At 42.1% G+C, this 24,673-nt stretch overlaps 1 protein-coding gene across 1 annotated transcript; it reads left to right on the top strand.

Moving 5' to 3' along the window:
* Positions 1-1,632: 1,632 nt before the first annotated feature.
* LOC128718102 (AF4/FMR2 family member lilli-like) lies at positions 1,633-23,229 on the top strand. The gene is given in 10 exon segments (XM_053811776.1): positions 1,633-1,644; positions 4,408-4,600; positions 6,348-6,529; positions 16,442-16,471; positions 16,473-16,559; positions 16,675-17,145; positions 17,319-17,397; positions 18,329-18,931; positions 22,235-22,317; positions 22,702-23,229. Coding segments are annotated over 10 exon segments (2,268 nt in total).
* Positions 23,230-24,673: the final 1,444 nt, after the last annotated feature.

The following is a 24,673-nucleotide window of genomic DNA, read 5'->3' on the forward strand; positions in this document are numbered from 1 at the left end:
AACGGAGAAATGCATACACTAATGATGTATAAGATGGGAGGAATGCATGGGACCACTTTTTTACTGCTGATCATGTTAATAGACAGCAACTATAGTTTCTTGATTGACAAGTGCAAAAAAGTGCTTCTTTAATGCTTTCGGTCTCATTGCGTACCATAAGGCTGGCTGATTCAAAGTATCTTCGAAATATGTTATACAAATGGATATTCCAATTATTAAGGTGTATTAAGGCTTTTAATTGCATAAGTAGTTTTAATGAATGTTTGCATTATACTAACAAACAAACATTTATAATATATAACCATTTTTCTTATAAAATGAAGATGAAAAACAGTTAAGTTTTATCTATGTGTAATGAAGTATTATATCGCATGAATTATTGTATTTGAAATCAATGAAATTAGGAGTAAATTTTCAAAATTCATTTCCATTTACACTAGGAAAGTGTAAATACGCACTCACAATCATCGTATAATAATAATTTCACAATTTTTCACACCAATCGTTTCACTAGAAATATTTGTACTCATGAACAATTTTCTTTGCTAGCCATTGCATGCCTCTGTTTGCAGTGCTACACCTCCTTCTTGTTGGTTCTGCACAGATAGCTTGAGCACAATTATGCTGCACGGCGTGTTCGGTTCCCGTGGGTCGGTTTGAGACCGCTGCACAGATTCCGGTGCACCGACAAATCCACCTCCAAATAAACCATCCGTATGCTGGGTTTGTTTTCCGCGTGTTTCAGTCGTTTATATCACGCCACATACACTCGGCAGTCGGGTGTGTAGTCGGGGCTAATAAAGCTTAATTTTAATTTGCAATGAATCGAGTAGTGACCGCAAGGCTAAGCTGCTATCCATACTACCAGATGCCGACCATTGCGATTGCTCAGCCAGATAGTCAGTCAAAAGTGGAAGCTTGAAAGATAGTAGTTAGTATCGGATTATGTTGCCCTGTGGCTGGGTCGAAGCATTACTACCTACTATGGCATGGAGCCGACCTGGGATCGGAGAGAAGACGAGATGCAGCCAAGGCCGTTGTTGTGCACGACAAAAAGTGCAAGTGAAACGGAGTTACGCTGGGGAAAATTGTTAGAGAAGAGGAAAATAAAACAACAACCGACGATCTAACGTTCAGAGTGGAAGGGATTGCACATGGTGTTGATGTTTCGCTCGTGCCAATTTGCAACACTACTCCATGCATCCGACGGTATGGAAGTGCATCCGATAACGGCACGAGCGAGAGCGAAGCAAAAATGGTGATGGAAAATGAATGGGAAGGAATGGATAGGAAAATTATCCAGCTTTCCCACCCAAACACCGGTGTTGGCTGACACTAATTAAAAATATTACATCCATATAAATCGGAATTGTTCGCTAAATTCACTTTCAGTTGAATGTTTACCTTCTCGCGGCTTGTCGGATTATACGGTGCAACGATTTGTAGAGCTAGCGTTTGCGCTGTACTTGTTTTTATACAAAATTGATTTTATGTTTGTGCGGATTGGGTTGGGATTTTGTGTTTCAATTAAAGAGTTTTAACTTGATTGCTTAAGTTCTATCGAGTACTTGTTGTTTCAGTGGAAAAAAAGATAATTACGTTTTTCAACTGATTAAGTGAAGTTGGTGTAAAATGAAGTTTATGGTACGTGATTAAATTTATTTTAGCGCTTATGATTTGTCTCTATGCATATGATCAAAACTTAAGCTGTTATAAAAATAAAGTGTATGAAAAGCTAATTTAAAAGAATGAACAAACAACTAATTAGTGTTCTACAATTTATATCAGAAGAGTTAAACGATGAAATAAAAGAAGTATGTCAATTATGTCAAACTACCTGGAGTGCTACATAAAGCCACATAAAGAATATGATTATCGGTATTTAAAGGAACGAGTAAAAACAAATTGATGGTTATTCGTTTTTTCAACATACTGCTGCAAAGGGATAAGTGACTTAAAGAAAGGAAGCAGTAAAAATAAACGAACAAAGTGAACATACCACACCGTTGCTGGCAGCCGGTTCCGTTAGTGCATATGAGGTGTCAGATTGTCGAGTGTTCAGGATGCACATGGTGCTGCATCTGCTTTCCGACATAGCTCAGAATTCGTTGGGTTATAAAATAAGGAACACTTGTTACCGATTTCCGTTAAATCCGTCCTATATTCGAGAAGCTTAGCAGCCACCGACGGACAGCTGGCGACGATGCGACTGACGGTTCTGCACGCGGAATACCGTGCAAGGGATTGCACGATGCGATGTTGATGCTTCTGCCGGTTGGTATGCTCATCCCGGCATGCTACCAAGTGCGAACAGTGGCGCGGTGTTTCTGGATGGCTAGCGTTGTCGGCTCGTACGGATTAGCCAAGAATATCATTCCTGTGTGGCACACTCGTGTCGCAGGACATGCATGCTCGTAAGCGTGCAGCGCCGGTACTATCCCGGTGTTCCAGTGGCCTCTGAGCACCACCGTCAAGCAATTGTGTTGATGCTCCCGTGCCACCAGCGGTTCACCTTTCCCGGTTATACCGAGCAGAGTCTGTTCTGTTTTGTGTGTGTGTCTTGTACGCGAGTGAATATGGGAGCGTAAGAAGGAAAGAATGAGCTTTACAGTGTGCAGAAAGGATTAAGATTTATCAAATGAAGAAATAATGGTCCTAACTATAAAATATGGTTTCCGAATGCGATTTACCATCACCGCGGTACGCGGTCCGATTTCTTTGTATTCTATCTATCTCCCTTCTGGTTCTATAATTCCATTAGCTAGAGAAGATTTGTGAGTGGCCGGGGGCCGGGGGTGTGAAAAAAAATCAGAAGGAGAGTCAATACATCCAAAGTGGAAAGTGCGCTAAATAGGAATAAATGGTGATTGCTTCTATTTACGGCAAAAAGGCCAACGAGAGGAACGGTCAGTAGAAAAGAAAGTTCTTCCAACTCAAATCAGCCAAAGATCCAAACCAAGAAACAGAGTGACTCATGGTTGTGTGGCTCGTTGTGTAAGGGTGAAAGTTAAAATCGTGATTGGAATTGATTAACTGCCATGGGGGAGCATAGGGATTTGACGGTATTTGACTAATACGAATAATAAATGATTTAGATTTGATGTTTGGGAACCGTCAGTAGATTCGGAATACATGTGTCATTCGTGTATAATTTATGGTTTATCAATCAGTTTGATTATATTTGACCAAAAACTCTAAAATATTTGCTATTAAAGAGGTATTGCTTTCTTTTTTATATTAAGTTATACCTGATTCCATCAAACATAATGTTTTCTTATCAAACTAGCGACTGTTTTAAATTAAACACCATCCGCTCTGCAATGAATCCGAATCTGTGGAATTCAAATGTTCAAAAAATTCAACTTGATTGAATTGTATTTCTGATTTATAGTTAGCATTGAAGGATTCAAATTGGTCTCAGACCGAGGAACGGTCATTTATTATGGTACGTGGCACATTGATTCCACCGTCCACCCCCGTTGAATGTCATTGTTGAAAAATAGGTTCGGCTTACGACCACAACGAATCCAGTTGCATGGAATCGATCACAAATGTGCACATTAATCCTCAATGCCCGTGTGTATCATGGGAAGCAAACACAGTAAAAAACTGGAGATTTTCAAAACTTTAACACTATGTACCAGCGAATTTAATGTTTATTTGACATATTTAATTGTTATGAAGGTATGTTATATTTGGTCTGCCAAATTCATTGTGTTATATTGTTCTGAGAATCCAATATGCATAGCGAAGTGAAACAGACGATTCAACCACCTGTATGAAAATTGTCAACCATGTTTGTTTGGTCTTGTTACAAAGGTGCAAATCATGCATACAGGATCGGTTTGAAACAGTCACTAGTACAGTAGTCAGGTGTAGTCCTGATGTATCCATCGTCTAGTGGATGGTGGTAGATAGAAATATGATATTGCAGCAATGGTTCTATTTCCGGTTGTTTCGTCTGTATCGAACTTTATTTTTTCGTGGAATATTCATAGCAGATATGCACAGTGTGGCAAACGAGACAAAAGCCATTGGAAGATTATCTGGCAGAGACAATAAATTCTTCACCATCTTTAATCGTTCGATTTGAAACTAAGGATTGCTTGTAAATCGTGTGATTCAATTTATCTACAATGTGCTCGTGAAAGAATGCTAGCCTGTAGAAGAGGGTATGAATAATCCATGAACTATCGTTCGATTCAATATGGTTTTTGCCATCTTCAATTAACAATGATGCACATTGCAATGAATTCGTTTTAAAAGAATATAAAAAACAGAAACTAGAAGAAGATTCAGCTTTGATTGACAAATTGTTTATTCATGTAACGGTGCGGTACTTACATTTTAATTCGCATTAACATCTTGTGCTTTTGTTCGTTTTTTAAATCAATCCTTTTCAAACAGCAAAATATACCACTGTTATTACTGCTGTCCTGCAGTTGTTTGGCGGATGGGCAGCAACAACCGAACCAACAATCAGTGCAACAGGAACAATCCCATTCCGTGGCAGGCGGTGAAAATGCCAGCAAAAACGTGGCTGGTGTCGTGGACAAATCGCAGAACAAAAGAGGCGCTCCGGACATACCGGTGGTCGTAGGTAAGTACTAGAGTAGAGAATGTCCTTATGCAAGCAAATGAGAAGCAGTACCGACGGCTTACCACAAGCGATAGTCGCGCTCACTGGGCAAATGATACAATCAGTCAGCGGCAGTACCGGTTAGTAGCAGTGTGAAATGAAGGTACATCTAGTGTTTGGTAGAGGGTGGCCATCAACGAGTATAGCTGAACGTTTCCGGGCACGTCGCGTTCATGTTGTTGATGATAGTTTTTCCGCTCTTGTTGCATGGGCTTGGGAGATTGTCGCTGTCGAGGGTCGTACAGCCGAAGGTGCAAGCGTCACGTCGTCGGTTTTGAATGTTTTATTGGAATTTATATGTAAAACCGACAGCTAGCCGGAACGGAAGCAGTCTTCGGGAGCGAATGTGCACAGGTGCCCAGATTGAAGTCGTTAGTTTTGCTTCTTGTAATGGTGGTTCGCTGATCCTAGCCAACGGTATCCGGTCCCTGTCCGAAACGCGATCATAAACAACATGGTAGCCTGGTCGTAGTTACAACGGGGAGCATAGGATATGTATTTTTCATCGCATGCTTTCCTGCACCACTGTGTCGGTCATGAGAAATTGTTGCACCAAGGATAGCCGTCAGACGGAAGAACACTGTATTTCCCTGGATGCAAAACCATTTACAATGGCGCAGTGAAAGCTTACGGACCAGCGTTGGTTCGTGCCAACATGAGTGCACATGCGTGGGGATGTGTGTGGTCTATTTTGAAATATGCAACAAATGTGTAAGCTTTTTTTGTACGCCCGGATGATAGGATTTGGTATGCATTATCTGCAGCAGTGCGGCATTTGTTTGGTTCAATTTCATTGGTACGCTTTCAATTTGAAATGTTGATGAGAAAGGTTTTATGGAAATAGGAATGTCATCGATATGTAAACAAAAGAAGGTAAAAGTGGGTTATGTAGTATATGTTCTGAAACCATAAAGCCATTATGCGTAGCATGCATAAAAAGGCCGTTAACCAACAAGTGAAATTCACAATGTGTTTCTTCGAACTGTTAGTTGATTCCATGCATCAGGTACCTAGTAAATTGAAATAAATTCCATATAAACTCTTTCATTTTTCAAACTTCCAGATCAGATTAAGTTATTAAATCCGTTGATTGTATTGAATGACATTGGTTTATGATATTTCCCACAGAATAACGATGCATTCAATATCCTCCAAAAACTCACAATTGAACACGTTCGACTTAGAACAGATAAACGCTTCTATGGTATGCTCGTATGGTTTTACATAAGTTCTATGGTAAGAGCTAAATTGAAACCAATTCGTAGGGGAGAATAATATCTGCTCTATTTGTCCTAGGACATGCGAAACGGATTACTAAGGACGTCATCCGTTTGTGGTCAGTGAGCGTAATCATTTTGGTGCTTGATAGAGATTAAATGCCTTTGTTTTAACCACGATGCGATTAGATGAGCTCCATTTCCCAGGACCAGAACCGAACCATATCCACAGTGTCTAGCGATGGGTTGTGCTGACGTGCTAATTAATAGCAAACACAATCTGAACCATGCTCAGCGTTTGGGGTTTGTAACCACCAATTGAAGGTCATTTATCTGTCTCACGAGAAATTCAATTGAGGGCTGCTGTTCATCCATCGACGAGTGATAACGCAGTGGGAGTGGCAATTTGTTGATGGAATTATTTGATGTTTACACATACGATAGCTTAAGGTGAAATTAATGCCAAACCCCCTGTAACCGCTCTTCGGTAGGTACGCCAGCACAGCATACGGCTTACATAAATCATCACGTTGCCGGAGCAACCGTCGTAGCTGCGCCCATTTCTGGCCACGCTTCACACGCAGCCATCGGTGCTGTACCGTTTGGGTATGGGCATGCGGTAACCAGCACCGGCCACCTCCTGCAGACACCCAGCGTAACGACAGGACACCAGGTGAGTTGGTAGATTTTCTGGACGTGAAAAATGGACGCATTGGTGACCACCGACAGGCAGTAGATTATGTCGCTGAGTTGTGCACTAGCGGCTAGCGGATTATTATATCCACCTCGCTGATGTTGTTGCACATGCATGCGCACTTCTTTTCCGTTTGTTCAGGATGTGCAGGTCGCACACGAAACGCTGCATTGCAAATAGGGGGAAAACAATAACTCAAGGGGCTTGCGGCTGAAACCTTTTAGCTGATAGCAATTTTTCTACTGATAAGCTTTACCGGCACTTGAGAACAAAGCTAGTTGACAGTTGGGTAGGCTTTATGTTTACACACAGTAAGTACTAAAAACTATGCTGTCGTGTGACACACATAAAACATAAAAATGGAAATAGAATATAGCTGTTACATAATTCATATTTTTCGCACTGTTGGTTCATACTGCAAGCAAAGAAAATTATTCTTTAAAGTTTTATATTTATATGGCATCCAAGTACAATTTTTTGTGGGTTTCTAGTTACAGTGCGGGTTTAAAGCTACTTCAATCGATTATGCTTCACACAATAAAGCTGATAATATTTCCTTTCAAATAGTTGTATTTTTATGGATAATATAATTTTAAAAAGCTCTATGAACAATGTAATAAATATTTTCAGTATTGCGAATTTGAATGTTGTAAATCATCTGTTACGTTTGTTAATCGTTGTAAACGAGCAGCTGCTTATGAAGGTTTAGAATGAAGTGATCTCCAGCTTACGAATAAACCAAAACTTAGTGTTGAAGTAATGATGCTATTATTATTCATAGCAAGGTATCGCTTCTGATAGAAAAGGGCTAGGCAGATAATGGTCTTTCATGCGTTGATTGGCTATCAACCTGTGGCATGGTGTTGGTGTATGATGTTGCTGATATATGACCTGATTATTCCTAGTTGGTATAGTTAACAGATGATTATTTGCTATGAGAACTTTTCTTTTTTTATACTAAGAAAAAAACAGCACCCGGTAAAGTCTAGTAAAATAATTTTTCTTTGACCGTAGACCCAAAAACGAAGCCGCACCCTTCGCATCGAAAGTGAAAGTTTTGCCTCAAAAACCTTGTGGGCATACCTTTTCTGATTGGGCGCACGTGTTGCTGCATGTATAAATATTTACAAGCAATCAGTATCTGCGAGTGTGTGTATGCTTTAACCCTTGTTAATGGAGAAATAAAACATGCGTTCTTGTTTTTTGTTTTCGCTTCACATATCCCTCCAAATGGTTCCGGGAGTCCACTGATCGAGCAAGCTGTTTGATGCGCAAATTTTACTCCACGTATCTCACGATCGGAGTGCCGGTTTAAAGAATAAAGTAAGACAATATGTTGACGGGTCTCTGACGACGGAAGAGAAAAGATAGCAGCATGAGGCTTTTCCGAGGCAATGAATAATGAAGGCAATATGGAGCGAAGGGAACATTTGCATTCCGACCCGTAAGGCATCACATTTTTTGCAGCATCCCGTGACGATTTATCTGATCCGAAGCGATGGCGGTGGATGTTTCTTTGAAATTCGACACATATGTTGGTATTAAATGAGTTTCCGGTTATCAACGGGATTTTTGGAATTGCATAAGGACAGAAGATTTTAATACATGTTGGAGAGTGGATTGAATGGAGTGAATAGGAAAAGCCCATGTTTGTTGTAGTTTATTGAATAAACCCATTGTAAAACATGAACAATATGCTTCTAAGAAAAATTCCCGCCCTATTGGACGAAAACAACACTTTCTTACTGATTCAGACAATCGACAACTCTCGAGTCTATTATTTCGATGAATTTGCTAAAATTTCGATGGTACCAAATTGTACTCAGTCACAAAAGGCTGAAATAACCTTGCACACGTACTGAGTGTCACCACTTGGGATAGAAACTCCGCGGAAACACTTTCCAGAATTATCACGTCAGTTTCACCATCACCTTAAAACTTGCTCAATCAATCTCACTCCCACCCATCGTTGGTGTCGGTATGTGCTCCGGTGCTCCACGTTCCTGTTATTCAATACTTTGCGTTCATTAATGGTGGCGTTTGTCGTCGACCGAACGCGACATTCTTCCCCCGGGGAAAGTTGACGAAAATAAGAAATCAATTTAAATGTCATCAATTATTACGCAACAGTGCTGTCAACTTTTCGCCCCCTTCGCCCGAGAACGTACAACTCTATCGTCGTTTGGGGCATCGCAAATGATCGTCGCATGTCTTGAGGTGTATAGCCTCCAAGTGGTAAAAAGTAATGCTTGAACCTCAGGCGCGTGGTGAGCACCCACGGGAGCAGGATGTACAAGCAGTATGCGTATGTGTGGTTTTTCGTGCGCATGGTAACATATTGCTTTCCCATCGGGAACGGCTCGTATTAAGTGTTAAGGATGGATCGGTGTTGTAGAAGGTTGAAAATGGTTTCAGCGAGACCAAGGCCGGGACAGTGCGTTATGGATGAAACTTGGTGAAATAATTAACGAATGTTTCTTTTTCTCCCGGGGGACGCAGCTGGAGAACAAAACCGTACAAAACGCACCTTCGCTGTCTTCTGTCGTGCTGTCCCCCAGAAGTGTCATCCTGTTTCAAACGCTCCCTGTCAACCAGTCTCCTTCAAAGTGTAAAAACCGATTCGTCGGTACTGCGTGACGATATAAAATGTGCCTGCCCCGGCAAAACCGGGCGTTCCAACATGTGAACGGTTTTACTTTAATGAGATCGCAAATGTCACGGCTTTGAGTGCGAGCGGTTGTTTTCTCGCATGAAAAGACGTCATCTTCGCAGCCAATTTTCACTTCAGCTCACCGAAGCAACCAGTGTGCGCGATGTGGCAGGCTGTCGTACGATTGTTTGATGGATGGATGCTCGCGGTTCCGCTGCGTTCCGAAAGGATTTGCTACACCCCGGACGCGTTGGATAGAAGCCCTGGATAGCGTGTGGATAGAAGCGAAAAAGTTGCTAGCTAAACTTTTTAACGAGATTTTCCACGTGAGGAACGCGTTTTATTGGGTTTGTGTGGTTGGCAACCGGAGTAAAAACTCGGGTAGGCATTATTTACTTCCGCCTGGGAATGTTCTTCGTTTACCGTGGAAGCAGAGAAGCTGTACGTTTACGGTACTCATTAGCCAAAGTTCGGAGTGGTGCTGAAGCTGGAAATTATCAAGTGTTTGACATAATTACGCCTGAATTGCACCAGATAATTGTGTAAAAATAGAAATTTCCGTTTTATTAACAAAGTCTGAAAAGCAAATAAAAATAAATTTCGTCGGAAGTACGATTGTACTCAATCATACCGGATACAATCACACTCCGTAAATTATTTCCGTATAAATTATTAATTTATTCTATTATTGTCTTTTCTATTATGACGGGGGTTATGATTTCCAACTGCATGTGGGCTGAAGTACAATTTTCTTATGCCATTTTCTACTTGTCTTTTGCCTAATTCCGCGTTTGCTCCGTTAATTATCGACATTATTCGTAGCCCAATTAATCGCTTTGTTTTACAGTGCTTGACACATTTCCAATCACAATGCTAGACATCTCACTTTGCTACCAATGGTATAGAAGGATTGTTTATTTAAATTTTATTTACCATCGATGTTTAATAGAAAAATCAAACATTAATTGCACAAAGTGGTAAAGTCCCGGAACATCCGCCTCTCACGACAAAGTATAGCTAATGTTTATATCCCTTATGCTAACTTGCCCTCAAGCATGCGGCAGTTGACACGGACGGCTTACAACGAACCGTGCACACTACTTAAACGCTGGCAAAAACATTTTACAACCGGAACCGGTTCACCGGTAATGGAATAATCTATGCCTCATTTTCTTGCTCAGTGGAGCGGGAACCGAACAAACAAAGCCACCGTTTGAAACCACCCCTAGAGGGCAAGTGTAATTTGTAAAGAAGCTGCATCGTCGGTGCAGTCCCTGTCGAGGCCGGTTTCATTACGGAAACGCTCATTGCTCGGTTGGTGCGAAGTGATGTTTTGCATGCATCTAATTTTGCATCACACGCATCAGGAGCAATTATGTACGCCAAGGCGTCCAGCACAATGAGATTGTGATTGGGGGATGAAGGGGGAAGCTAGTTGGTTTGCGGCTTGTAATAAGATCTGATGGGCGTTACGAGTTGTGTTGTTGCTCTTGGTAGTCGTCGATGTGTGATGCACATTAGCTCGCCTTTCTTGTATTTTACAGCCATTCGAAGAGATACTCGTGTGGGTAATTTGGGTAAGATGTCATTCGGAGCTCTGCACGAATGGTGATAAGCATGCAGATGTGTCATTTTAATGTTGGTTATTGGAAATTGATATGTGGCAAACGTTTGAGCTGAGTGTATTGATGTAGTGTATTGATTAACAATGCTTTTAATGGGATTCTGTAAGCTAACAAATCCATTACCAAGACTAGTAGTATAAACGAGAAAGTTTAGGAGAAAATGTTGTTAGTTATATAGACTATGGCATTATTTTTTTAATCCAGAAGAACGGCCAGGCCGTATTGCTTATAACTAAAGGTAACTGAATCAAACATACTATTCACATTCCATTGAAGACATTGCCTTCTCCAAACAGTGAAAGGTCATCTTATCTCGGGTGTACTCGGCCCTGTTGCTGTTAAATATTCCGTCATCCAGTAGATTGGTACTTTTTCTTGCAAGGGTCTGTCTTTTGATTATTGTTATTATAAAAAATTATAACAATCGATATTGTTTAGAGTGAGAGCAATTAAAGTAATTTTATTGTAGCTGGTCAACCTGTCACGAAACTTTAAAAGAAGAATAGGAAATTTTTGAAGTATCCTTATAATCCCTTCGAGGTCTTACCCGTCGGTGTACAGTCATTGAGCAAGGGCTGTCAAATCGCATGGGAAATGTGTTCGACGAACAAACACTCGCCATACAATTTGGCAGCTTTTGCTCAATGTTCAATGACTGTAAATGAGTTGATATGATATAGCCGAATTAATAAGTTTAATTTATGTAGTGTACAGAATTCAGTATTTAGTATAAAGTACTAGTATATGTATCGAATAAGTCCCAAAATTAATGTAGACAATCTTTACTAGGATAATTTAAAATTTGGTATAACTTATGTCACAACCAGCAGTGTTTAAAATTATTGTAGCAAATAATAGGCAATGATTGAATTCTAGCCGCAAGCTGACGTTGATCATAAGTAAGATTTGTTACCATACAAACTTATTGGTCTTCTTCTTCTGCTTGGCCTGTTCAGGGCTAAGCACGTCGTATAAACATGGCCAGATTGCCAACCCGCTTCCAGGAAACTCGGTCGAGTGCTGAATTCTTCGATCCACGGTTGTAAACAATCTCCGACAGGTTCGACTCCACCTTATCCAACCAACGAACTCGCTGTGCTCCTCTACTCCTCGTTCCTCTACGGGTCGCTGACGAGCAGCTTTTTGTTAGGGCATGGCTCTGGCATCCTCATCACGTGCGTATCCTTCCGGCTTTGGCTACCGTCAGGATATCAGCTCCGCTAAACAGCTCAGCGAGCTCGTGGTTCATTCTTCTTCTCTACACACAATGCTCGCACACACTGCCAAAGATAGACTAGAGCACCCGCCGAAAATCGCGAGTGTATTGAAGTCCTCGGCTAGCATAGTCCCGTACTCTTATTCGTAGAGAACTACCGAACGTACCAGTGTGCGATATATCGTGCATTTCGTGTGTTGCTGGAGTTTTCTGGATCGTAGGAGTTTGTTGATCCCGTAGCAGGCACGATTTCCCAATCGTGCCAACAACGTCACGGATCATCAACATCGTGACAATCGTACCAAGGTAGCAGAACTCCTCTACTACACCGAGATCGTTGACGTTAACTGACACTCTGCTTCCGAGTCGGGTTCTATTACGATCAGAGGCTCCGGCAAGCAGGTACTTTGTCTTCGTCGCATTGATCTTCAATCCGATCCTATCGGCCTCGCGTTTCAGTCGGGAGTAAGCCTCGCACACCACCGCAGATCCGATCCATCCGATGATTTTGATGTCTAGGAATTGGAGGAATCAGGTGAAAATCGTACCCCGGATGTCGATGGCAGCTCTTCGCATGACACCGTTCAGAGCGATGTTAAACAGGAGAGCCAGTCCCTTTGCCTCAGACCTCGGTGAGATTCGAACGATTCTGACAGCATGTTCAAAGCCCTCACCTTGCACTGCACCCCGTCCACAGTGACCCTCAACAGCTGTACCAGTTTCTCAGGTAATCCGTACTGCTGCATGGTAATCCATAGCTCGGTCCGATCTATGGTATCGTAGGCCGTTTTGAAGTCTATGTACAGGGAGTGCGTAGGGATCGGGTGCTCTCGGCATTTCTGAAGGATCTGCCGCATAGTAATGTAGTAAATTTCATCGTCATTTTCATAGTCGATTTTTCTCCAACAAACCCAGCCCGGTAGCTTTCAATGTAATCTGTAGCAAGGGGCGAAAGCAGCAGAGTAGTTGGTCTATTTCCGTGTTTTAAAGAAGCATGTAGTTATCAAAACATGATTCTGTTGCATGGTTTTTGCTACATTTTTAGCTTTGTGTTAACATGTATTCCGGTTTCACATTTCCTTTTAAAATATTCAAATTATATCCGGTTAGCCAAACATCATCAACTGGGGATCATCTCCCAACATCCCCAGTCGGATTACAATAGGCAATAGGTTTTTTTGGTATCATAAATTCATCCGCGAAATGGCATTTATAATGAAAATTTTGAAAATGTCCTAACCCATTTAGGACCCCAAAATCGCCGCTCGGCCCGGCAACAATAAACAACACCAGGGACACCCCTGCACACCAACCAATGGGATGGGATAAGAGGGTTCTATTGAAATTCCAGACCAATGATTCGCGGGCTAAAGTTTTGTGTTCCGTTTATTAAATTGTGTCCCATTGTTGGTTCAAATCGGAATGGAAATTGGAAAGGATTGCGATCGCCTCGTGTTCGGTTGGGTTAAAATAATAATGGCAATAGTAATGCCACCGGTGACAATTTTCTTCAGCTGGCTGCCGATTTAATATTGCTTGAACAGTTGGTCGTGGGCAAAAAGTTGAAAGTTTTGCCCGGGGACGGCCGTAAGCGGAAGAGCTGGGGCAAGCAATAAATTCGTTATGTAAGGCTCCTGTTGCTCAAACCAGGCGATACCCGCTGGCGGTTTGGTTTTGTTTGGTATCACGGTTTACGAGAGTGTCGCTTCCTTTTCGTCTCTATTGTATATTTTTAGCTTCGTTGGCTTCTGCTTTTATGCTACCGATAACGCAGGCACGCGGCGCGTGCAAATTTTGCTCAATTTTCACGGTCAGCATTTGCCATACCTTTGGATGGCTAGTGTGTTTTTTGGTGCGCACGTGTGTCGTGGCGGGTGAGAATATGTGTACAGATGAGCTTCATTAACTTCCGTTAGGCAACAAGGCCAACGGCGCACAATGGTACACGATAAGCTGCAGCAGGAAAAATATCGCGTTATCCCGCTCGTAAGCGAGTATAAAGTGGCGTAAATGGTGTGAAAAAATAAAAACCGAACGAGTCGACCGGAAAAGCTGGAACCCGTGGAGCGGGTGAGCAGTGTTGGTCCTATTTTTGCAACTCATTTACTACCGCTTGACAGGCTGTGGTAAGTGTTGCTAATGTGCGGAACCTATCTTTTTGGCCTGTATCGTTAGCTCGAACCGATGGTTGCTCGTACCCGTGCCAAAAGCCAGCCCGAAATGAGCCTGCGAATTGGCCCAACGCTGGGGAATTGACGGCAATCAAATTATATTTCGCATGAAAGGACAAATTAAAACTTGCACAAACGACCCTCCAAAAGGACTGGAGCTTTTTTTAGCTTTATGAACATAGAAGGTAAGAAGTCAACAGAATGAACAAAAGGGAGTACAAAACCTTGACCCATCGAACCATCCAAAACACAGTGCCTCATCGTATCTGGTTGAGCTGAAGCATTTAATTAAGTTTCAAGCATTCCATTTTTTCTCAGAAGAGTGTGTGTATGTGTAAGATTTCCATTCGGATGCAGCGATTTTCGGTGCAGTCTGACCTTCACAAACGGGCATAACATATTTCGCGTAGTGTAATGAAACGGATCACAAAGAACAAAGAGGCAAAGGCAGAGGACAAAAAATGATCCGGGACGCAAAATCACTCGTTCGGTCGTTCGATGTCACAACCTGGTGAAGAAAATGAAGCAGTAAAAATGTATGAAGCGAGCGCCAAAATGAACCACCACTGCACCGATCACATTGAGTACGGCAGGTCGATACGATAAGCTGGCAGCATGGGATGAAATGTCTTAGCGTGAGCTCGAACAGGTGCAGCAAGGTGACAATTGGAGGCTGTTACTTTATTTCGTTTTTATTTTATCCGGTCTCAACTGATGCTCAGACGACTCCAAGGCGGTGAAGCATCTTGCACGATCGTCACGACACGTTTCGAATTTAGAAATTGCTTTCGATTGAAGCACCGAACACGATGGCCGCTCACATAAACGAGTTGCTGATGATGGTGGCTCTGATTTTGGATTAAAGTTGCCATTTTTTGAGAAAGTGTGATATGTTTGGTGAACAGGGATGAACCTTTACAAAAATGGAATCAAAACTATTATGCCTTTTTGTTGAAGTTGAAACCTTCATTATAGAAAATAGCTTGTGTGTTCAACATCCTACGTATTGCATCAACATCGGTTAAAGTAGTCAAATGTTGTATCGTTTTAAGACCAGCACCAGTTCCATTTGAGCACTAGTTAAATCAGCCCAGGCAAAGCGATTGATTTTGCTCTGCGTTGAGCAATTCCGTTGGCAGTTCGGAAACTGATTCGGATTGTGTATCATTTCGAAGGTAAACAGAAGAAAACAGAGATGACGGTTAGTATCCAGCATACAAAATAAACGTTTGTTTGATGAAATCTTGTTTGATGAATGAACCGAAACAAAACACAAACCATTGGGATGTTTCTATACGGTGCATCGACTTGTCTTGGAAAATAAACGTTGATTTTGCATTGAATTATCTGGCATGTTTGTCGAAGCGAAGCTTGTGTATCGATTGCAAACCAATCAACATCAGGCTATCAGAATGGTTTGCATGGAGGTGAGATCAGAAAAGAATCGTTCTGAATAAAAAACACATTCAGATGTTAAGCGACATGCCCCTAGTGATGTCGTATTCGTCGAAGAAAGCATTATGGATCACTAAACATTTTATTTTTTATGGTATGTTCTGTACTGTTTTCACATCAGTACAAATTTGAACGAAAATATGAATTAATTTACGTTATTGCGAAGGAGAAAGCTGTCTAATATTTATCTGATATTGAAAATCATTTTTATCATTGCCTATCATAATATCATTTGAACAAGTATTATTTTGAAGCCAAATTGATCGTATTACCCTTCCAACAACTATTTTGTTGTTGAACAAAAAAAAAACACTGAATGAATCTAAATTAATGAAAATACAAGCTTTTCTCAACACATCAGCACGCAATATTTAGGCGGTAGTAACTGATATGCTTATTTGCGTGTTTGCATGTATGGTTCACTTGTTTTTGCTAAAGTTCACAAAGACGTTCTACGGTCTTGCAGCGTGTCACGAACCACACTGAAAGCTGCTCCACTTACCTACGCTCGTTTGCATTGATTTGCCTGAAATATACCAACCGGGAGGCCAAAAACAAGGATATAAAAAGGCAACAGTCCTTTTTGCTGGGAATGGTTTCCGTGCTGATGCTTTTAAGCTTTTCAAACACACTTACATAAGCTACTGGGCACGAAATCACGCAACAACTGTTCGCGTGGGATGGATGGCTTTATTTTAAATCGCTCGACAGAAACACGTGGTAAGGAACGTAACACCCGTTTTTGTAAATTGTGTGTGAACGACTATTTTACAGCACGTGATACACAAGTTGAATTACGTAGCGACCGACATCACCGACATCGCTCAAGTTGGCAACCGTTTCCGAGGGTTTCCATCTGCATCTAGAGCCCGTTAGTTTGGTTGTGACGAAGGTAGTCCGGTGGAGAGCAGTTTAAGGATCCTTATGGCTAATGAAAAAAATAAATGAATAAGTGAAAGAAGAATCCTATTGTTTATTTTTTAATTTTCTCTATCTTCACAAAACAGTACAACTATGCCGTACCACAGCTAGCGTACGCACATTACCCTCAGTATCAGGTGTATCACCACCACCAGGCTAACCCCGGTGCAGTTCAGCCGTCCGCGATCTATGCAACGCATCAACTCCACGAACATCCGGTGGCTACGGCGACCGTCCATGAGATTGCTCATCAACACCAGCAGCAACAGCAGCAACAACAACAGCATACAGCGTACGCTCATCAGCAGCCCATTTACGCACACCATCCGGCAGCCATCCATTACTCCGTGCCGGCATCGCTCGTTCATGCTGGCCAACACAATTACCAACAGCAGCAACAACAGCTTCCCCTGAGTCACACACAAGCCATCCACTACCAGGCGAACCAGGCCGGAGCACAGCCGGCAGTTCCGATCGTTCATCAGGCCCCGATTGCCACTATCAATCAGGTACACCAGGCGCAGCAGGTCTATGCTACCCAAGGCCAGTTGACGAAGGTAAGACGATCGCATAATCATAACCTCCCTTCGGGAGAGGGTGTAGATGGGAGGAAATGGTCACTCTCCCGGGGATTGCATTTAATATCGGAAGCAATTTATGGAAATACGCTCATATACTATGTTGCCTAATTTCCTCTTTTCGTTCGTACTGCTTTTCCGCTCGTCCACAGTATCCAGTAGCAGCACAATCATACTACGGTACGGGCGGACTACAGCAAAATCAGATCTACTCGACGGTTCCCAGCTACGGTAAGTCTTTCGGACGTGTTAGAATTTCTACTGCACCCAGCCCCGGAATGATTCTTCCGGGCTCGGCACAGTCAATCGTTAGAACATTCATTACTCTCATCGCCGAACGTTTGCCGGACACCGGGACACACAATGGTGTACGGATATGTTGGGAGTTCTGGAGAATATACGATCATGCTGCGTTGCATTATTGGTGGAATAAATTTAGTGGTGTTGGTTTGCTAATATTGTGTCAATTTCTGATACCATTCGCTTCGTCTGAACGAGATATCAAAGGACGGACAGATGAAAATGAATGAATTTATGTTTAGTTTGGTGCCTGGATTTGTTTAACTTTTCGGTCGTGAAAAGATGTATTATATCAAAAGACTACATAATTGTTTCACATCATAGGCAACTAAATTTGTGGTAGATACTTCGCGAGAGTTGCATAGAGACATTTAAATTTCAATGATATAGTATGCCCTGCGACTTCTTGGTAGTTTAGTGAAAACTGCACTGCAGAATTGAAGGCTCGAATTTCTGTTATTATGTTTAGATAGCGGAGTTATATCTTAATAAGCAGCTAGCAAACCTTATTTCGATCAATCGAATCGCACATGGGAAGTAATCTCTGAGTAACTCTGTGTCGTTAATTGTGTTCCAGTTTGTGTCCGCTACAAAAAAAATTAGTCAAATTTGATCTAATGTCGCATTTATACACGCGTCACTCATATTCACATTCCTGCACCTACATGACTCACATTCGGTTGTTGGGACCGGCTCGCCAGTGCACTTCCGCTCTCGCTAGGCTTCATCTCATCCGGTGTTAGCTTCATCACCCGGTCCGAGCACGAAACCGATACCAGCACAGGCGGTCAGGTCCGAGCGACGGTCTCTAACGGAGCGATTTTCCACCTCTATCTTCCAATCCTTTTTCCCAAACGTGCAGGTGATCCGGACACGCTAACAAACCTCGTTAATCCTACCACTCCCCGGTTCCTTACTACCTCTCTGCGTCCTTCCACTAGACCCATTCCCGGTGACGTTCGACCGATCACTGAGTATGAGGACGACGACGGCAGTGACGGCGACAACAGCGAGGACGGTGTGCTGTACCGGGACGAACCCACGGTTTCTAGCAACCGAACACCGGTCCAGGATGAACCGTGCGAGAAGGATAGCAAGAAATCGGGACAACCAAGCGCTTTCAACCGGAATCTCTACAACATGTGGCGTGCGTACGACGTGGCACGGGCCCTGTTGAAGGCTTCCGGTGCTAGTGGAACACCGACTAAACCACGGTCCAAACCCAATACCAACAGCAATACGGACCGTATACAGCTGATTCATCCACCGGGTGAATCGGACAAGCGGCTTAAGGGCAAGTACTACGAGGGCAAGTACTACAGTTATTATCGGTATGGCCGCCAGGACACTACCGGCGATGGCAACCGCACACCAAAGTCCATTCAACCAACGTCCTCGTCGTCAACGTCCTCGTCGTCAACGTCCTCGTCGTCACCATCCTCGTCGTCGTCCTCATCGCTCAACAGTGCGAACCACTCGCACAGAAGGAATCTGGACTAATCCGGTCTTGAGCGATGTCCGTATTTATTCGTTCATCCTTTACGTTTACGCTTCGTAGTCGTTTAACGTTCAGCCTCCGTCAAGGTCGGTCGCGTACTTGCTTCTTCACCAACAAAATCCCCCGAAAAGTTCCTGCAAGTGCACTAGGTACACAACTCACCGCATGTCCTTGTGACCCTTTTTTCACCTAGTTGTGATTTGAAATGTGATATCTTCTCAGCTCCCGAATGTGGTTCACCCAAGCTCCATCGCGATGCATTCTTCGTTCCACACAGAACACACACGGAACACAGAACGTCGGTTCTCGGTGCGATTCTTGCAGTTCAGCTAATGCACCACAAGCACTTGTCATTCAGTTGCAGCTGACGGCGACCCATCTTTTCGGCAGCATCTTTTCACTCCGTCGGCTGTGTCCTTGTTTCGTCCTTGCTGTCCGAAGTTCGATAAAAGAACGAGCTTAATCGGGCGGAATGTCATGCCATAAAGCAAGTAGCGTTGGGATGTCTCAAACTGTCTGATGCATTCCGTAAGCACTTTGGTGCCAATATTTTGTGATAGTGAAACCGTTCTTGCAACTAGCCGGGCCAAATTGTTCGACGGCCGACAAACCGAGCACGAAAAGGGGGAGGAACAGGGATGATGATGCAATCAGCATTATCTCCCATCTTCAAGCCGTCCCGAAATAGGGCAACAGCAGCAGGGTGCTTAAAGAATGCGTGTATATGGTTCGAAGTCGAGACGACATTTGCCCATTTAGTCCATCACATTCACGCTACAATACAGTTCCTTTGCTCTTGTGCTCATTTTTGTCCATTTTCCTACGGTTCCTTTTAGGTATTTACTTGACCAAGTTTCGTGTACTATTTCGGGTGGTTTCCTTTGCGGTTTGTACTGATGGGACTAATAACACCAAATAGACCGTTCTAATGCAAAAACAGTATAACCTCAGGCATGGCTGCCCCAGGGCTGGGATTTGTACCGGTGAGAGCTTATACTAAATGATATACCTTACAGCTGGTGAGTTGGGTATATGAAGGATAAGGCACACCCGGTTGGCAATGATGAAATTGAAACACTTATTATTTATATCAGGTTCAACCGGATAAAAATCTGAGACATGCAGAGGATTTTCAGTAGGATGCAACTTAATATAGATTTTTTGAATATTAGGACACCTATATAGCTTTTACAGCTATTTTGCTTTGCCGATTTACTAGCAGTACAGGAAGACAAACTGTTGATGCATTGTTAGGCATGTTAGGACTGTTGAGTACAATGATTACTTACAATGATACAATCAAGCACATGGTTGGTTTTTCAAAAAAATAAAGTTTAATGTGTGTGTTATTTAAAATCTTTGATTTGAGTTTTAACTAATTTCATCTCAACGTTAACGCTGATTTTGAAGAAAATCGAAGTGGTAGCTTAAAACCACGACAGTGTACGAAAAAGGGTTAAAAAGCAGATTTAGAACACAGGCACCAAATTAGAACCGACGGAGTGTTTTTCGTTGCATAGTCAACTGCACCCAACAGAGCAAAGTTTTCTCAGCCAAAGCGATAAAACCTGCAGTATGGTTTGGTCTGCAGTGTGAAAACAAGTTTTTTGCCCGCAGTTTTGGAAATTGCATGCCTGGTAAAGTTTTTGCCAATCTGTTTGTGAATGGTCGTATTATTTTGCTTCATGCGACGAATGCTCAATTATCTAATTTTTTGGTTCGTTTTGTCTGCGGTTGGACGTTCTTCCAGACACAACAATATCGTATGCAATATGTTGTGTTGTATTGTAGTTTTTTTAAATGAACAATTAAAAAAAATATCGTTTCTCATAATGAAATAAAACAAAATAGAAAATGCATAACTACAACTCGGGACCCTGTGGCGAACGGTTTATTTGATAAACATCTTTTCTATGTTCCTGTTCGAATTAAGCTATTAATCAAAGTTGTGTTGCGTTAGGTTCGACCGAAATGAACATTATCGAAAGGCAATTCGACCAGCTCCAACAGTGCCAAAAGACGGCAGGGAAAATACGGAACCGGCAAGAAAACGGACCACTTATGTTTCATTATTGCCATTTCATTGGTCGCAATCCATCAATAACGGTCGGTAAAGCAGCGGAACCATGAACGACTGGCGTGCTTGGTACCAATTTGAAAACTTGTTTCCATTTCGTATTTTCTTGCGTTTTCTATTTTGTTCGCTTGGGTGGATGCGTTTGTAAGACGGAGTAGCAAGTTTATGGTGCTGTGCATTCAAACAAACGCTACACTCCACGCGGGTTTTGTGAAGTTGTTTCTGTTGAAGGAACATAATTTGTAACATTGGTTTGATTGAGTGGGCACATTTTACAGCAGGAGCATGATTTCGTCCGTTTCCGTAATTTATGTGGACCGTTTAAAGCTTATCAATCGACGCTTAAAGTAAAGCATTTGCAATGTTTCAGTGAGCTAGGGTCAGTATTGATAATTATATCGTACGTACAAATGTGTGAATGAGGGGATGAATATAAATTCTTCAACTTAAAGACCTTGCGTCTACCAATGAAATGTTGCAATCCGATTGCCCGATGTTAATTCAGATGATAGAAATGAATTATCTTTCGAGGAAAAACGATTCCATTAAAAACGGCAAAGCTTCCATTAGGCGGCCGGTGGAAACAATTTGTGCCGACACAGAAATACCGGATCGGTAAAGGATTATTGCATTGCATGCCCAGTTCTTATGGGGGCTGACTATGCTCGCCTGTTTCGGAATGCGAGCGAATCGGATGTTTCAGATTTCTTAGTCGTCGGTAGCGCTTACCATCTCCAAGCCGTCTCCTTCCATCGGCCCTGTTCAGGCATGCCGAATGAGACGTTCAAGCCTTATTCCTGGATTGCTGATGATGAGTTTTATGTAAATGAAACAGCACTTTGCAACAAGACTAGGGTAATTAATCATCGCTCGAGATAATCCACCGGGCATTCGTGCTCTCACCAGGAGTGCTGGTGTTCGAAAGCTCATTCATTTTCTCGCCTTCATACAAAGACACTGCAAACCAGTGCCTAAGCTGAGTTGCGCATTGGCTACTAAGAAGTTGTTGGTGCACTGCTTTTTCCTCAAATTCCATTACTGTTTCAGGATCAACCCGTTTAATGAGAGGACGGATCACTTCGCTCGGATCGTACTATTATACCCATATTACAGGTTATTTTAGTATTATGTTCCTCACTAACCGAACGTTTTTTCGATTATATTTGACCCAAACTGGGTTCCTTTTATTTTAGCTTTCCATCAACATGCGGCTGGCAGTGCGAGTAATGGTTTAGCCGGAAAACAGCTTCTTCCTACCGTTGCCACTCCCGTTCAAGTAAGTAAAATCAACTCGAATTGAAGTATCATTTAGGGTTTGTTTTCCTCATATTTGTTTCCTTGATATTCGTTTCCTCTGTCATTAAGAAGGTGAGCTTCATTTACATCGTTTTTTTGTATGTATTGTATCTAGTTCAAAGCCGTTAAATTAATTATTCAAAATGTGAAGTATGTCACGTACATCATGTTTTCATATTTCAATTTAAATAAGTTTTGTTGTTCGATATCTTCCGTAATAAAATCAATAGAGGACAAAGTTTACTAACAGCAAAATCACATGTAGAGTGTGAATAATCATATTAAAGGATAAAACAAAAAATAAATATATTGTGTCTATTGAACGATAACCTAATCCGGCTAAACCGATGACCTTCAATTGCAGCTTAAATCCTTAGTGCCCGTTACAACCGCCACCACGACCCAACATCATGGTAACGGCATCAGCTACACCGCTTTCACGCAACCTTCGCACGCTGCATCCGTCCCTTTGACAGCGCATTTGAAGCCTGTACCACAGAGTCTGCTGCAGACGCAACCATCCTACTTTAACACCGCCGCCACAGCCAACGTCCAACAGCAGCAGCAACAGACGTTCCAACAACAGCCCAATGTCTATTACCGAAATCAGTTGCAGCAACAGTACCAGCAGCAAGCCCAGCAACAGCAACGAGTTCAGATTTACTCAACCGCAGCAAGTCCTTTGCAAAGGACTCCATTGGTTTATTCGACCGGTCAGTTCAACCATCCGGTACCATCGCAGTACGGCGCGTATGCTTACGCTCCTCAGCAGCAGTCGGTTGCGGCCGGAGCACTTTTTCAACCACAGGCTTCACAGGGGAAAATCACCTACGCGCAGAACGGCGTTTCCACCAACGTTGGAGGCCGAGGGTCCATCTATCTGTTGCACTAATCGTTTTCGTTTATTCCCCGCGGGTTGAAAAGTGACAGACGATGGCGTATTTTCCACTGTTCTTACTGTGGTTCTCCAATCCGAGAATGTAGGTCACGCTGCTGCAGCAGTTGAATAGGAACAACGTGGAACCGGCCTCATACATAATGTTTAGACCATTGGATAGAGCTAGGAGGGAAAACCACGAGCGCGTAGATTTAAGGGTGGTTGGGACGATTCGATTACATACAAGCTTTGATCCGCATTTATTGGTACCAATTACACGTAGAAACACGTGAATGCGAGCGGCTTCAGATCGCATCATCGGATTGCTATGAGCGGAAAGCATCTCTAGATTGGGCGCATACTGAGCTTAAATGGTTTCAATGGCGGTCGGTGTCGTTTTTTATAACATTTCATTTTGAAGCTGTTGTGATAAAGTGTTTCTCCTCACACCTACACAATTGGCCAGGTAACACAAAAATACTGTTGACTAAAGTTGACTGTCAACTTGGCAGCCATTTGAGTTTTTTTGTAACATAGGTAAAAAAAAATTAAGCAACTATCTGTTCAATGGGAGATTAGGTTTATGCTACTTGTTTGCGAAAGCGAAATGTAAGGCTATAAATATATTTTATTTTCATAATAGAACAAATAGAATAAACTGTTCCACGAAAAGAGTTTAAAGGAAACTCTTTCATTCCTGTATTTGTTTATGTGTTTGAGTTTGTTATTTTATTATTAAGAATTCCATACTTTTTAAGGTTATTTCGTTTATGTTCATAAGTTAACAGCTAAACATAACCTTAGACCATCGTTGGGGATGTTATTGTTATGGGTAAATGTTTTTTTTTTTTGGTAAGTATAAATATATTTTCAGTAAGTAAGGGAAAATTTAATTGAACATCTGTTAATCGTAACATAGCTTAAGATAATTCTTAACAGTCCGGGGTTTAGATCAATGGAAGCAAATAGAAATAATTGTTAAGAAGCACGGTGGCTTTAATGCTACCACTAAAAGTTAGAGGAGTATTGGTCGAAAATAAAATCTTTATAAATAAACATACTTTAGATTGCTACGACTACGGTTATTATGGCTATATCATTTCGACCAAGAGTTACACAGTGTCTTTTACGAGACAAACAAATATTATTACATAAGTAAGGTACGAGACCGGGGAAACATTTGAACTAGTTTTCAAGAACCATTGTCTTTCGTTATGGCTTGCTTGCAAAATTGCACCTTGTACTTGAGGAGCTAGGAAAGAACTTTCGTTTTTTTTGTGTGTTCCAAAGTTTGAATGCTGCTTGAAGCAGTAATCATTTTCGGCAAACTGATGCAATGCAAACAGTCTCGTCACCGCGAAAACAATTCCCGCTAATGATCAGCCAGCGAGACGGTCCCAAACTTTGTCGTCTCAATCACATTAGAAATGCATGATAGCAATATACACCCTTCAGGTTG

This window comes from Anopheles marshallii, chromosome 2 (assembly GCF_943734725.1).
Source record: "Anopheles marshallii chromosome 2, idAnoMarsDA_429_01, whole genome shotgun sequence".
In the NCBI taxonomy this organism is placed as follows: domain Eukaryota; kingdom Metazoa; phylum Arthropoda; class Insecta; order Diptera; family Culicidae; genus Anopheles; species Anopheles marshallii.